A 16,348-nucleotide genomic window follows, 5' to 3' on the forward strand; every position below is an offset into this window, starting at 1 on the left:
ACCTTTATAATCAAGGGCATTAATGTGGGAGAATATATTTTGATATTTTCAGAACAGCTAATAGTGGCCTCTCCATCTCTGTCAGAAATCTTCATGTACATCCATGTGTGCTCTATTATTTAGTGATGTAAATCAATCATTGTCTGGAGTTGAAATAGCTTCATAACAGACCTCCTCTTTGTGTTTATTTTTACCTTCAGATTAGCTTGCAGTTTGAGAGAAAACCTGAGCCGCTGCCTTACATGGTCTCCCAGCCTTTGCCTTGGCAGATTCACTCAGTGTCCCACAGCCGCAAGAACAGCAGAGTAGATGAGGTAAGTGCTATGGACACAGTATGGACAGCTCCCAAAGCAACCTGTTGATTCAGTACAATTCGGAATTCATGAAAGCACACCCTTAAGTCACACAGGAAATTAAGAGTATCTGCCAAATTCTGGCTGGTGCTACATGGTTCTGACATGTGATCCAGAATACTTATTCAAAACTTTACCAAGATCTGAAAATACAGAAAGATTTCATTCTGGACTAGTGAGGCAGGATGGCACTAAAACACTGCACGTTCTATACAGAGCAGTGTAATTTTAAACAGTATCCAAAATGGGAGCCAACAGGTAAATTTAATCTTGTCCTTTCCTTCCTTTTCTACAACATAGGGTTATAGCCTAAACTACAGAAAATCACCAAGAGTACAGGTTATGCTGCTGAGGGACAAACTGTCAAATCAACAAAGTGAGCGTGCGAAGGTTTGCCTTTTGCTCGCTGCGCGCTCTGCTTGAGCTGTAATCCCAATCAAGAGATTTGTTTCTGAGGACGGTCAGTGCCCTAAACGCAACATAGTGCGCATATTGCAACAAAAGCACCAAAGGGGTTACAATTGTTGATTACGCGCTAGGACCTCACCACATTGGAGCATGCATGGCACATGCATATCAACATTAAATATCCATATTGAGGAATCTCTCTCTTGTGCTATTTCTCTCGCCCTTTTCCTCTCTCTAATAAGATGACCTTTATTTTGTTTTATTTGAAGTTTGATGGCTACAGGAGGAACAGCATAGGCGTTTACAGAAAAAGTAAGTTCAATAGATTACTGATGAAGCAGGCTATTTTTCTGCTGTCTCACATCAAATTTCCAAACGTGTGTTAAATGTGGATAAGAGACACTAGGCAGAAAGACAGCCAGCCTGATGTGTACACAATGTGTGTCTGTTTGAACTTGATTATTGCTGCAGACTATGTCTCCATGGCTATTGCCTCTACCTCTCTGGCTATCCCCTGTGTCCTGTCGTGCTCAGACTCCAATGCCAGCAATGGGACATGCACGAGCCCGGCGGCACCCCCCTTGAGCCCCGTGGAAGCCGAAAAAGCAGCGGCCACCATCCAGACGCACTTCAGGAAGTTTCAACAAAAGAAGCACAAGAATGAGAAGTAGAGGCTTGGGGCTATGTGCCAGACAAAGATACTTATCCATCTGAATCTCAGTATTAACATAGACAATGACTTATAGACCTATTTATGTAGCTTCTTAAATGCTGCTTGTAACCTTATGTGTTTCAATGAATGCTGAATGTGAGAGAAGAATAAGCAGTGCCTGAGTGATTTTTTTTTTTTCTGATGAAAATCGTACTTGTGTTCATAAAAAAGTGAATGAAAATACAAGCTGATTTTAACGCTATGTGCACACTCTTTTAATAAAACTGGACAGAATGCTATATACGTCTCTGTCTCCCTCTAGTGGTGTGAATTGATTTAATATCCAAATGGATGAGAGTGCAGTAAAATGTAAAATCTATGGTTTGTTTGGTGTCAAATTTAACAGGAGAAATTAAATAGTAGCCTAGTATCTTGAAGTAAACTCCTCAGGATTTATGTGCAGAAAAAATAATAGAAACTTAACCTTAAAGTTAATTATGAGGCAAGAGAATCAGTGATACAAGAAAATTGTATATGGTTAAGGTGAAATAATCAAATAAGATATCATACATAGATCTACTCTACTTAGTGTGCACGTGGAGGCTACTTCCAACTTTTCTATTATTACTGACACTTACATATGAATGTCATATGTAAAATTAATTAAATGTAATTACATGTTTACCAATTTCCTAGCTCTTCTCTGTCAGAGGTGGGTGTCCATACTAATGTGTATAATTTAAGTTTTATTTCAGTTTATATTTTGCATTATCACTTCACAATGTTCAGGCTGGACGAGCTGGTGGCTGCTGCAGGTGAGGTCAGGTCAGGGTTAAGTGCACTATATGAGTGCACTGGGCCCTGGACAACAATAGAGTGGCCACTTGTGGACAACAAGAACTGTCTGTCTGAGGTTCTGAGAGAGCAAAGTGAAATCATCAAAGACCAAAGAGCCAGACCTATGTTGAAAATAACCACAGCGCCATCACGTTCATAAAAAGATATCTTTATTGCACAAGGTGTTGAGTACTCTTTTTAAGTTTTTTGTTTTCATAAAAAAGAAACTGTTGAGTTAAACACAAGCAACTGCAAATTTGAAGCAACAATTCCCTCATAAAAGTTTAAGGAACAACCTTTGCATTTTAAAATATTTTATGAAGTCCCCCTTTTGATAGTTCAAATTGCCTTTTCTATGTATAACCAGCAAAATCTCCAGAACATGCAATGCAGCAGTCCTCCATAAAAATGTGATAATAAGCCAAAAATATAAGCTTCCTGTGACAAAGTAAAATGAAGTAGAAAGGGTAACAACGTAATCAAACATCCTGTAAAAGAAGAATCTTAGTTACATATGCATGGACCACTCAAATTGTTTTTTAAAAAGCTGAAAAAGCAAGATAAAGCAGTGTAACTATATTTCTATAATTCTTCATTAAGATCTGCTTTGTAACAATATCTTTAGTTGAAAGTTTACATTGTGCCCTGGTTTCTAGTGATGTCCAAAATAGTACTTGTTCTATACAAAACACTTTCTTATATGTACACAAGACCTCTTGTATGGAGCTGATGTGGGCAAGGATAAAGTGAGACAAGGGGATCTGAGCTGGACTTGAAATGTTAGCAAGGGTTTTGATGTTGGTTTTAAACACAGCAAATTTTTAAGATTTTTCAGATTAATATATATAAAAAAAAAAGAAACATGTTCCAATTTTATATTTCTGTGGTGATGGTATAGTTACAAAATGATGTGTTTATTTGATGTACAGAGAATATTAATTTGACCCAGCATAAAACCTGTTTTTCAGAGTAAAAACTACAGCTGTGTTGTGCAGAGGTAAGCTGAATGTAAAAGCATGTATTTCTCTGATCCATACAATATCCAGTTAGGTAAGAATATTCCATTATATTAAAAGGAATGTTTTGCATACATACAATAGAAATGTGAAAGGCATCTTTATTTTGTAAAAATAAAAACAAATCTGTTTCTCCCTATATTTAATTTTAATAAATTGAACTGCCATGAAGAGTAAATGCTCTGAGTTGTGTCTTGCCTGCAGTCATGGGGAGGGAGTTGCTATGACAGAACCTTTGCTGTAATGGCATTGAGCTTGTGAACACACCTTTGGAAGGTACAATACAACATATTACAATAGGCTCACTTACTGTGTAGGCTGTTCATTCATATTCAAAATGTTTATATTAAACATCACACTTTCTGCAATGAGCCATAGACCACAGCTAACCAGCGACACAATCTCACTACACTTCATCTTTACTGTGCTTGTCCTCGATAAGCCACGGCCTGCTACACAAGCGCCACCACCAAACATTTACAAAATCACAAGATCCTTGTAGAATTCTCCAAACTCATGTCTTGTCTTTGCTTTTTCCTTATATTTCTGTCCATGGTAGTAGTACCCGTTTAAGCCATGAGCTTCCCTCTGCTTCACCCCCTTCCTTCTTGCAGTTTTTATCCTAAGCGATTGTCTTGTGATCTTTTATATATATTTTCAATTAGATCGGCTTTAATATTTCTTTTTTTCAATATTCATATAGTTGCTATATATTTAAATAGAAATATATATGTACATACTTTTGAAAACAAACATATAGAACACATCTTTTTATTTTTTCTATTGCGAGAGCCCTGATGTTATGGTGTAGCATTGCAAAACATTTAGAGCAACTCAATTTTTGGAAACGATCTTTGTCATGGGATTAGCTTTGGGAGAATAAGAAATGTGGGTTAAATGTCCTCATAACTGTAACAGATACAGCACCATGTATAAAGCTTAAAACGACTCAGCTGAAGAGACTGTGTTGGAGCTTTGGGGACTACTTCCATTTAGAATAATGTTGTCTCAATATTCTTCACTCAACCACTCCAGGTCATTGCCATAAAATGATCTGATACAAATAGGATTTTTTGTATATCATAAGCATTTGTATGTGTCTATGCATATTAAACCTAACCTCTCAATCTGTTTTCTTCTTAAATGACTAGCTTGCTATCAGTAGGTCACAGTGACTCTGTATGGATATGGTGGCTAATAGTAACAATTAAAAAAAGGCAGAAAAAGAAAGAACAGGAAGAATAAAAATGATTAGGAAAAATATATATAATGTGGCACCATTATGTAACATCCAAGCTTTCTCGTGTCCTGTTCTTCCTACAACAGCAAACTGCTCTCTGTCCTATACCAGTTACAAAATAAATATAGTCAAATTATAGTCATAATGTTACATAGCTAGTATCGTCATGGGCTCTATACCCTTTCACCGGTATATAGGAGAAAAAAAGCCAAGGGTCACTTTTGACACCGAAGTGTGCTCAAAAGGCCAGCATACATACTGATTTTATAAAAGGTCCATAGTTGGTGTGTGCCTGCCACATGTATACATATATATATTTACACATATACACCCACACGCACACTCCACACACTCACACATTCACACAGGCTTGTGATTTCTGTTTGATCCATTCGATTTCTTCTGTACTGCACATAAGATTATAATTCCATCAGAAAATTAACGGAAAAGTGATTGAAAATTCATCTTTAATGAATTGAATCTTCTCCGCTTTAAGTCTATATATATATATATATATATATATATGTATATATATAAAAGCATCATTTAAGACCCCTACACTGTAATCTGTCCCTTTTGAAGAAAATTCCCTATATCATAAAACTGGGAGACAGCAGTCCTCATACTGTGAACACGTAGGTGAGTCTATGACTCATTAAGTTACTTCAAAATGACAGTACACCATAGTAGGTGGTAATGCATACAGTAAAAGCATCCTGCGATGGCACAATGCTGGGAGATGAACTTCTTCAAAAAATGTTGCATTTCAAAACCTAAAAGGTTCAACAGGTTTGTGTGAAATCTACTGTCTGGAAAGCAGAAAAGTGCTTGTGTAAAATGTACATGTCTTTATCAACAAATCAAAACGTGAAGTAAATAGATAATTAATGTTTTGGCAAGTGACTTCCAGGGCGAAGAAATAAGAGCAAGATGACTTATTAGAATGCAATCAGACAGTAAGAAAGGCAAACCCCTGTGCTGTGGAGACCCAGCAGTGAGCCCCTTCATACAGTAGTGTCGATGGGAACCAGGCAGCCACACAGTTTGGCACAGCTCAGGCACGGACAAGTGGGCTGTGCATGCATTTATCCCTCACACCACCTCCACAGTGGCTCTAGGCAAGTGCTGGCTCCACCAGCAGTTTGTCAAAGTTACAGTGATGCCAGTCTACACGAGTGTGTAGGATTTGGAGTACGCTCCTGAGCCCCCGTCCCGTCCATCGCGTTCATCACGTCTGTCTCGTTCATCACGTCTGTCCCGTCCATCTCGACCATCCCTCTGTTTCTGCAGTCTGCCCAAACCTGAAGAACTGCTCTCCAGGAGAGAGTCTCTGGATCCTCCCATCTTTGAGGAAGGTCCCCCCATGGCCCCTGCTGCCCCTCCGCCAGAGGCAGAGGCAGAGGCAGCTGCAGCAGTACTCTGGGCTGATGCTGCTGAAGAGCTAGGCATAGTGAGAGTCCTCTGAGGAAGTGTGGAGCTACTGGAGCTGGCAGACAAGCCTCCACTTGCCCCTGCACCCCCTGTGGCCCCAGAGGAAACCCCAGAGGAGGTTAGGCCAGAATGGCCCATGGTCAGGGACTGTTTTGAGTCCATAGTCATATGACGGCCCTGGAGGTACCGCTGGGCCAACCCACGAATAGAGGCTTCGTGGTGGGACCACTGGACAGGGGTCATGATGCTCCGACTGCTTTCTGAAGAAAGGATCTGACTTCATGTAGAGGGGTAAATTGCAGTAGTCACCTGTTACACAACAAATTAGATACAAGTTATAATCCCTATCATTTGTTTGTGTAGGTGCACTTCTTTTCTGATGGATGGTCTGCAATGAGCTTGTAACTTTATAAAAAGTTATTTTTTATTAAAAAAAAAAAAAAAACAGTGTACCTTTCAGTAACTAAGAATACAGGTTATGACAGGTGAACTTACTTTTTGCACGGTGTGGTATGGGCACAGCTACATTCTTGCCACGGTCGTAGTCCTGGGGTTTTGGGGGTGAGGCAGTGAAACGGCAAATACCAGGTTCTGATGGTGTGCTCATGGATGTCATACTGTCTGCATTGTCATTGGTTCCTGTTGTCATTTGGTCAGATGAGCTGTCAGAAATGAAACACTCCGTGATCTCAAATTTGGCATGCTGTAGGTGCTCTTCCAGCTTGGCATGTTCATAAGCTCGAGCCAGCTCTTCATAGGTGGAAGAGGCACTCTCTGTAGACACCATGCTGTTTCGACCCTTATCTGCCAATGACAGGAAAGACAAAGTAAACTCAATGAAATATCCAGCTTGCTGTTGGCTGGAAGTGTCTGTGTGCATGAGCCAACCTGTGTCCTGTGAGAGACTGGCGCTGTAGCTGTCACTCTCGGTCACAGTGATGCCATGCTGAGAGCCAACTGTGCGCCAGTCTGAGGTGAGAGTACGGGCTGGTGTCGAAGCCTGGCACTTGGTCAGAGTCCACTGACTCGAGTAACGATTTCTAATGCTGTGGGCTGACTTGACACTCTTTCGTGACACTGGATCTGTTGAAAAATGGAATATGTGTATATTATTAAATAAGACTAGTTAACCATTTAATCTGTAAACTAGATCGTACTAAAAATCCAATTACTGAACTAATGAATTTGCATGATTGTTCATGATTCTAAAATGAAAGGTCTAAAACAGCACTGAAAAAAGACTCACTAGTTCCAGGACGGATATCTGACATATCGATCAGGGGGCCAGTGTTCTGTATGAGAGCCTGGTGGTGCACTGACACACCTGCGCAGAAACTCTGAGGGTTCCCAGTCTGGTTGAACTCAGTGTCCGTCACAGGAATAGTGGCTTTGTCCTCACCTACCACAAAGTAGACAGTCATTTAATATGAGCCATGATTTTGTTTAATGAAGGAGCATGACAAAACAGACATATAAACACATATCATAGTGTCTCTTTCTCTCTTCCTCTCACCAATTTGCTTGATGCCCTCTTTGTCCTCGATCAGCAGCTGCACCCTGGGGATGTCAATATGTAGGCGTGGGCCTTGAGGAGGCCCCTTCACTGGTGTGTCAAAGCTGCGGTTGTTTTTACTGCTTCACACAAAAGACGCACACACAACAGTGTTTAAGAATGATGCATATGAACCAATGCACAAAGGTTGCTGAAGACACTTACCTGATCAGCATCTCTGCCAAGCTTTTGGCATCTGAGAGGACAAAACAGATTAATAGATCAACCATAAAGAATAAAAAAAATAAATATATATATATATATATATATATATATATATATATATATATATATATATATATGTATATTTGTAGCTTTTCTCACCTCTCAGTCTCTTAAGTCTCTTCTCTTTGCGTTTCTTTCTAATGATGAAGAGAAGAGCGACGCCCAGAGTTACTAAAATCACTGGACATCCAATGGAAAACAGCTTTTTGACGTCATCATTCTTTTCCAGGGGTGACTTTATTGGTGGGATTGTACCTGGGAATGTTAAAATATAAATTAACATAAAGCTGAGTGGTTCAGTCATGCTGATCAAAGAAATATGCCTTTATATAATATGAAATTTCCTGAAATGCATGGCATGTTTGGTTCACTAAAATAAATTTTCTCTTGATTTACAAAAGGCATATTATGCTGTTTTCTAACATTTTTGTCATAATAATCCCTGGCGATTATTATTTTACCATTTGTTAATGTTAAATTTCAATATTGATCTAAATGACTTAATAACAGAAACAAATCTACTGACTTCCATTTCAAAAAAAGTGGGACTCATTCTTGCCTACTATCAGCACAACAAATGTATGCTGAAAACTGCTGTGGAGATGCAATAGAATCATACATGAGCAAATTAAGTATAGAGTTATGGGCGCAGATAGGTGAAAATGTGAATTTTCAGAACAGTAACAGCTCAAATAAAAGGATAATTGTAAATCTAGTCAGTGTAAATGCTTTGTGCTACTCAAGTGCAATGTTAGACTCCACATACATGAATCATTCAAAACACATCTTTCTTAGACTTATGATGAGGGAAAATCATTATAACAATGCATGCTAAAACATACTTCCATCATAGTCCAAAGTGGCAAACTGTGAGCTTTGGTTGCCACAGCCGGCACTGTTGCAGGCTTTCATCTTCAATTCATACCAGGTGGCCTCACGCAACTCAGCCAGAAACACATCTGTGGTGGCATTGGTTCGGACGCTCTGCCAGGACCACGTACCTGCAAAGGACAAGACAACTGAGCGACTCTGATTTGTGTAAAATTTTGAGATCTATTATTGTGCTTGATACCTTTTGGTCGAAACTCTAGTGTCACTACACTGATGGGGCAGCCCCCACTAGCCCACCCCTGGAGGTTAAGGCGAGCATGACTAGAGTTTATGTGGGTAAAAACTGGTTGGTCTTTGTTGAATTGAGGTTCTGTAGAAATAAAAGTAATAATATATAATGTCACAAAAAATAAATAATCCAAGTAATTTAGTCTGTTACCTCTGCCATGAGTCTTTGCCTCTATAATCTCGCTGATGCGCCCAGCCCCTACACTGTTTTTGGCAGCGAGTTTGACTTTGTACCAGGTTCCACAGCGTAGATTGTCTAATTTGAAAGAACGCTCAGTTGAACTGATAAATACATCCTTCCATTCTTCTGTGTTGTCTACTGAGTACTGCAGCACAAAGCCTGCACAATGAGAAATACAGAAATTAACATGATATAACAAATGGCCAGTAGATGGCAGTGCTAGAGTGTGGTTTGAGCCTTGGCCCAATTAGAGAATGGTTGGGCTTCACTGGGTCTAGTATGGCTCCATTACTTACCTACAAACCTAAAGTCTGAGATGGTGCTGAGTGCGCATCTATGCAAATAGGGCTTTGCAATGTGGTGACTGTATCAGCCGCTTGAATAAACCATCTCTCCTCTGCTGAGACACTCACACACTGAATCCTCTTTCTCTGTCCACATGCTTTTCTCTATTGATGTATTTAACTTTTGTAGGAATTATTTGAGTGGAGAATAAAAACAATGCATAGTATAAAATTTGAGATGCGTATTCAGCTGAGCCCCCTTTTATGATCTACATTTAACATGTTTATTGTGTTCTTTTCTGCTCAAGAATGAGCAGATAATGTACTTGAAGTGTTATTGAATTCCTCCAAATTAAATTTAAAATGATGCAGATTATGAACAATATTTTCTTTGGAATATGTTTCATTTAAAATTACTGATGGTAAATCTCAATTAGAGTATATATGATTGATATTGTCTTATATAATATGAAAAGAGCACACCCATTACTATTAAACTATGACCATGTGTAAACACATGTATACCTCTGATAGAGCTCCCTCCATTGTCTCCTGGTATCCAGGCCAGTGTGATGGAGGAGGTGGAAGTTGTGGATACCGTTAGACGGGGTTGGTCTGGGGGAACTAAAGAATACGCAAATTATTACTTGTACTAAAGGCCTATACTGCCAATCTACATGTGAATCTGATATATGGGACTTACCTTGCACCACAAGGTTGACTAGGATAGTGTCAAATCCCAGAGTGTTGGTAGCAGTGCAGGTGTAATAGCCAGAATCCTCAGCTTTGACTGAGCGCAGCACTAAGGTGCCATTAGCTAAGATGAATCTCTGTCCATCCAGGGCGAGTGGGATGGCTGTGTCCTCACTAACACATACAGTAAAGACATTCAGTTATAGCCTGATAACTATTTTATGTGACTGCATTAGCCTTATCTGTCAAATATGTTTTACCTGTCTTTGGTCCATTTTATTGTAGGTGAGGGCTCTCCCACTGAGCTGCAGGGCAATCGCACCTCTTTCATCCAAGGAGTGGTCACTGTACCTCCAAAAGACAGGATTTTAGCTGGAGCTGTTGGAAAATAACAAATAATGGTTTTAATAGAAAAAATGAATGAGGTCAAATACAGTAAAATTATGTAGTAATTGAAGTAATTGGCACCAACTCACAGATTGAAAAAGGTTCACTAAGGAGTCTCAGTCATTTAATCTTTTGTGAATAAAACTGTTTTCAAATCCAATAAATGGCCGAGATTTGACAGAGTTTGAATCAATACAACAATGTGATGGTTGATTTGTAATGCATGTATTGATTTATTTTCCATTTAGAATTCTGTCAGTAAATAGGATTTACAAGAAGGGAAAAGCACAACATATTTCCTGTGATTCACAGTTAGTGGAACAGATATGTGAGTGTGAATTTGACACTGTCCATCAGAGAACAGAATAAAAAATAAGACTGCACAAATATGTGTAGAGATGACTTAAAAAATACCCGCTTGCTCACTATGTGAGTCCCCCACCCGCTCTCAGCAACATGCTTTTCAGGCTGGGAATCTTAATGCCAGCGCTCTAGTGCACTTATGTTAAGGTTGAATGAAGTATTGAGAGGGCAAGCCTGGAGGACACTTCCTTTTACAGCTGCTGATCAGCTGACGCATTCACCCATACAAACATATGAGAACTGCATCAGTGGTAAAGAGGAAAAAGGATGATAACATGGGAAAGTAGATTGTCCATTGCTGTCATTTAATTCTATTGATTTAACTGCCCTCTTTATCACTAAACTGCCTGCCTCTCTATTGCCTTGTGTATTATTCAAGTCTGGGGAAGTCATTTATTTTCTTTCTTCTTCTGCAATGTGCTGTCCCCCCGATGTTTCACTGGTTGACACCAGTCTATATGTTGTGCCCTCTGAACTCCCATATCAATAAGGTCTTGAGACTTGAGGTCAAAATATAGCCATGCTCACAGAGATACACAAGTAAACACAATGACACCTCTAATGAAAGTGATTTCACAGCAATCTGTATTAAATTTTATGTCAGTCTAGATACAAAATCCATGCATGAAGGAAGTCGCACAAAAGCAGCTGCTTGTATCCTCACATTTAGCAGCTGGCTCCACTGTGACCTTATCACTGAAGTTGCCTCGTCCGGCTGTGTTGACTGCTGCAGCCCAAATCAGGTACTGCTGGCGATGGTTCAGGTGTGTAATACGGTATACCAGTTGCTCTGGGTTGACCTCATATTCACTGGGAAGCTGTAAAAAAACAGCGTAATGTTAGTTAAATTATAGTGAAATCAGTGGAATAACTACACACAAATGACAATGTAATCCCTTATGCCATGTATATATCATGAGTTTGAGTTTAAAAAAATTTAGGCTTTTTATTTGATATAGCATATGTATTACATATAGAATACTACTCTTTTAGTAGTAGCAACTGCTATATATGTTACTACTCAATCCTATTGTGCCATCCAAAATTGCTTCCAAATTATGCAATATAAAATCATTTGAAGGACAGTGTGCACAGCCTTATTGTTAAAATGAAGTGAAGCTGCAAAAGTGATACAGAGTAAAGTGTTAAGAGTGTTGAAGGGATCAAGAGGCTGGAAGGTGCATTTCTTCTTCTATTTTCCCCAGGGACAACAAAACAAGAAGCAAGACACTGGTGCACAATGGAACCACTGAGTCACTCACAGATATCATGAACAGTCATGCACTCAGTGGGATCTGATCTACACATCACTGATGGCAAAGAAGAATAGAGGGGGAGGACAGATACAGATGCATGCAATTTCTGACGCGTACTGAAGAAAGCGGTCATGATCTTATTGTAGAGACACAAACAGCAACATACAGCACATGGCCAGAAGGGGAGAGTGTAATTGCAGCGTGTTTAACCCAGCCATGTGTCAACAGCCAAAACACATCAGCATCACTGTTCCTCAAGCTCAAAGATTTTAAAGGTCTAACAACTAATTCTTATTTTTAATTTCTTCTGTGCGAATCATGTTAAATAATTTTTCCACCTGTCTACAGGAACTACTAAATATCTCACAAGCACACTGTCAGAGCAAAGTATATTTCTGACAAATAAAATATCACCTCTATTATAAGTGTCAAACTTTGTTATTTGAGAGGTCAGCAAAGGTGAGGGACTGGATAGCAGAGCTAGCTCCTGTGATTCTGTTTTATTCTTATTTATACTTATATTTATAAGTCTAAGTCTGAGTCTAATTCTGTCCTGTGCTCTTGTATTCAGCTGTAGATTCTATCCCGTGCAAATAGATTCCCCTATCCATGTTGTTTTTCACATTTATAAGTGGGCCGTCAAACAGGAATCCACTGGGTTTTTTATTACTTCCTCCTCTCTGTTCATCATTCATTGCACTTGTGTATATTTTTCTCTCTCGTCTACTCTGCACTGCATCATCCTTGCTTTCTCATTCCAGCATCCCTCACCATCTCACTTCTTCAGCTGCCTATTCCCCTCCACATTCCTTGTCATGTGTGGGCCTATCCACCAATACCACCCTCCGCTTCGAATCTTCACTGTGCATATCCACGCCCCAAATCTGTTAATGCCGCTTTTCCTTCCTTCTCAGAGTATTTTTTCCTCCATTGCAGGCAGAGGTTGGTTGCAGAAAGGATAGTGGATGGATAGATGAATGGGTGGGTGACTACATGTTGGTGTGACAGAAAGTGATGTGTGCATGTGTGCATGTGTGTGTGTGTATTGCTTTAACGGATATTAAAATATTCCTCCTGTGTGGAGATAGCGGTGATCCAGGGAACGATAGAGCAAGATAATGAAAAGAGGAACAAAAGTACTCCCTGCGCGGTGTGCCCGACCCCCCCATCCCTCCTTCCTTCTCTCCAGTCGCACTCATTTACATAGTAATCATCCCCAACTCTGCATGGGGGCTTTAGCGAGGAAAGAGAGAGAAGGAGAGATAGATGGGCTGATAGATAGGTAAAGTGTCAATGATGGCGACTAAGGAGGAGAGTGCTGGTATATTTTTAGAGGTACACTAAAATGGTGCATTTGTGTCATCTAGTTTTTATGCAGTTATGCTAGTACTACACATTTCCTGTTTTTGAAAACATTCTGTCATAAAACATGAGTTGGTAAATGCATTCATAACTCTATGTATGGACTCATACATTCAGTGTGTGAGTGTACATCAGTGTTCATGTGAGCATGCATTGCAGTTGGTTTGTTTTCTCCCCTCGTTGATGAATAGATGAGGTTGTCCTGGCAACGTGATGAGACGCAGATATGCAAATGAGGCTGGAGGGTGAGCTTGCACACACACTGCGGTATGAGGAGAGCTCATTTTACACACATGTCTCGCAGAGACTGCAGCACTAGACCACACACTTCACAACCACACCAATGCAGAGCTTGTGCCAAATCACATTTACCTACAACATTTTACACACTTTACAATAATGTTTGCTGCAGAGGAAGACATTAACACTACATTTCAGGAGCCATCTTTGAACGGCCCTCCTTCCACTTAACCAATAACTCCTTACACCCCTCTCAAATCTCACCGGTTGGCCCAACCCGGGGCTGGAGCAGTAGATGGTGTACTTGCGGATGATTCCATTAGGCTTGTGAGGGGGTATCCAGGATACTACAACACTACTGGCAGATGAGGGCACAGCTTTTATACCAGCTGGAGGTCCAGGGTCTGAATAAAAAAAAATATATATAATGAGAAAAAATTTGTGTAAATTTGCAGTAATCAGTACTTTAGGTATTATCTAATCTTCAGAACCCTTTATGTGTGTGTCAGTCATAAAACAGAAAGCACCGTTCTAACAGGGCATAATATCCAAATGTGAGGTGGTAGTTTGCACTATTTAAGTACACACACTCCCATATGTTTAAGATTGAGGACAAAGTGAAGGGTGAGATAGGGAGTGTTGAACATATGTGACAAAAATGCCCCTGGACAGAATGTCAACCTGCATTAGGAAAAAGAGGCACCAAGCTCCACACAAACACTAACAGGAGGATTTCAACACAACAGTGGATAAAAATAATGCCTTACCCTACATCAAGACAACTTTAAGTTTTTTGTTTTTTTTAACAGTAAAAATGTATCATGACACCATTTACATTATTTACAGTTTGTTTATTGCATTTCTTGAGGTAAAAACAATTGTAGAGTTTGTAAGCTTTGACGTGAATTTGTGTATTTTCTTATATATATATATTTGTTTATATAGACAAATAAGCTGTGTTCTGCTCATATGAATAAGTACACATGCTCTCCTGCTTTTGGAAGCACCCTGGGTTAAACTCTTCATTGTTTGTTAATGCATTACAGCCAGTACAGCCATTCAGTAGTTTCCCAATTTTATATTTTATTCTCCAATGGAAGAACGACCCCAAACATAATCAGCTGACTGGCTTTTATACAATACCCATTTTAGTTTTTTTTTTTTTTTTTTAAGAATTGCTTTCTGGTCTGTGTACATTTTTATTCATTATATTCACTACATCTGGCTTCTGGAAACCTCCAATTTCAGATTTCAGAACTGCGCCTGCTGCAGGTCCCCTGACCGTAACGGAATAAAGGGCTTTTCTCTAATGACACTTAGAATTTCTGGCCCTCCAGCCTTTTCTCTCTCTTTCTTATATCTTTGCCATCTCCAGACACTTGCCTCCTCTGCTGCCTGGCCCCAGGGAAGCAGAGGAGAGGCGGATACGGATGTAATCCTCCTCCCGTCAGTGTAAGCACAAAATTAATTCTTTCTGAGGCACAAAGAGTTAATCCCTCTCCTTGTGTGGGGTGCCAGGCTAAATGTGTATGTAAACAATGGTTCAAAAATGTACCTCCATTCACAGATATGTGGAACACACTTAACCCTTACCTTGTTACATGCACACACACCCAGCCCCACATTCTGCCTTCTTAATTCCCATTAGTGCTGGTAATGGCACATCATTGAACAAAGAGGTTTTAATCAGCTACCTCAGCCAAATACCCCTTAAAGCCCCTGTTTTTTGTTTCCCACAATGCAACAAGACAAAGAGCAAAAGTCTTACAGGTTCAAAACATATGCTAATGCAAACTGTAGCATTTATGCCTTTATAGTTGCTATTTGGTTCTTCATACTCAAAAAGAACAGCCAGATTTAAAAAAAAAAATCCTTTAAGGGTAGAGCTGTGTTTTAGTGTATATGAAAGACTCACAGTCTTCTCGGGTTTGTATGTAAAGCACATTGCTCCGGACGCCATCACCAGCCTGAGTATAAGCCAGGACCTGGATGCTGTAATTGGTGAACTTCTCCAGACGTTTAAGCTCCACTTGCTCTTTGATGGTGGTAATATTTTGCATTTCACCCCATTCTGACGGAAAAAAGAAGCAGTTAGCACAAAGAACAGTGGTGTGAGACACATTTTAAAGTTTGATAACTTAACCAACCTCCATCTGGAAAAACAGCCCAGAAAACAACACGATACCCCTTTAGGACCCCATGCAGGGTCAGTCTGGGGGGCTCAGCCCAAGTGATGACAGCCTCGTCAGAGGTGACGGAGATGGCGCGTACATTTTGAGGGGGCTGGCTGGGAACTGTGGAGTGAAGTTTTTTATTTTAATAGTTAGTAACAACACATACTTTTACATAAAACGTGTAAACCATGTAAACCAGTTATATATAATATATATAACCCCCTTTGAAAGACTGGACCTAATTTCCATATCAAACATGAGCTAACTAAACAGGCTAGTCAGAAAAAGCGCTGTGGCCAGCCTGATCTATATAGGGTCATCTCTAAAGCACCAAATCTGTGCAGTGACAATCCCTTCTCTGTCCCAGCCGACCCAGGTGTCTCCTCTATAGCCACTGCTGACCATTCGTCTTTTAAGGCCTGAATAACACACAGTGTTGAGGTTGAACAGAAGTCAACTTGTGAGAAGTAGCGGGGCAGGAAGAGAGGAAGAGAGTGAACTGAAAGAGAGAGTAATGAAAGCGCTGGATCAGGCCAAGTCCACCAGGGATTTTCTCTGCAGCTGGTGATGGCGGA

General features: G+C 39.9%; 2 protein-coding genes across 2 annotated transcripts in view; one reads left to right on the plus strand and one right to left on the minus strand.

Annotated features, from left to right (window-relative positions):
• Positions 1-230: 230 nt before the first annotated feature.
• LOC129412585 (uncharacterized) lies at positions 231-1,515 on the plus strand. The gene is made up of 3 exons (XM_055166580.1): positions 231-314; positions 1,031-1,073; positions 1,296-1,515. The coding sequence occupies exons 1-3, from the start codon at positions 243-245 to the stop codon at positions 1,430-1,432; spliced, it is 252 nt and encodes an 83-aa protein (XP_055022555.1). The 5' UTR covers positions 231-242; the 3' UTR covers positions 1,433-1,515.
• A 4,158-nt stretch (positions 1,516-5,673) lies between these two features.
• Positions 5,674-16,348, minus strand: part of LOC110154108 (cell adhesion molecule DSCAML1) — a 60,302-nt gene continuing 49,627 nt past the window's right edge. Inside the window, 19 exon segments of the mRNA XM_055166976.1 lie at positions 5,674-5,705; positions 5,778-6,154; positions 6,156-6,246; positions 6,433-6,741; positions 6,826-7,020; positions 7,184-7,336; positions 7,451-7,572; positions 7,655-7,685; positions 7,814-7,969; positions 8,557-8,715; positions 8,787-8,915; positions 8,985-9,173; positions 9,824-9,922; positions 10,002-10,165; positions 10,252-10,369; positions 11,406-11,559; positions 13,864-14,003; positions 15,515-15,670; positions 15,738-15,893. Of these exon segments, the coding sequence (XP_055022951.1) occupies positions 5,674-5,705; positions 5,778-6,154; positions 6,156-6,246; positions 6,433-6,741; positions 6,826-7,020; positions 7,184-7,336; positions 7,451-7,572; positions 7,655-7,685; positions 7,814-7,969; positions 8,557-8,715; positions 8,787-8,915; positions 8,985-9,173; positions 9,824-9,922; positions 10,002-10,165; positions 10,252-10,369; positions 11,406-11,559; positions 13,864-14,003; positions 15,515-15,670; positions 15,738-15,893 (2,930 nt within the window).

The sequence above is a fragment of the Boleophthalmus pectinirostris genome, unplaced genomic scaffold, assembly GCF_026225935.1.
Source record: "Boleophthalmus pectinirostris isolate CB_2022bp ecotype Guang Dong unplaced genomic scaffold, ASM2622593v1 HiC_scaffold_9, whole genome shotgun sequence".
In the NCBI taxonomy this organism is placed as follows: domain Eukaryota; kingdom Metazoa; phylum Chordata; class Actinopteri; order Gobiiformes; family Gobiidae; genus Boleophthalmus; species Boleophthalmus pectinirostris.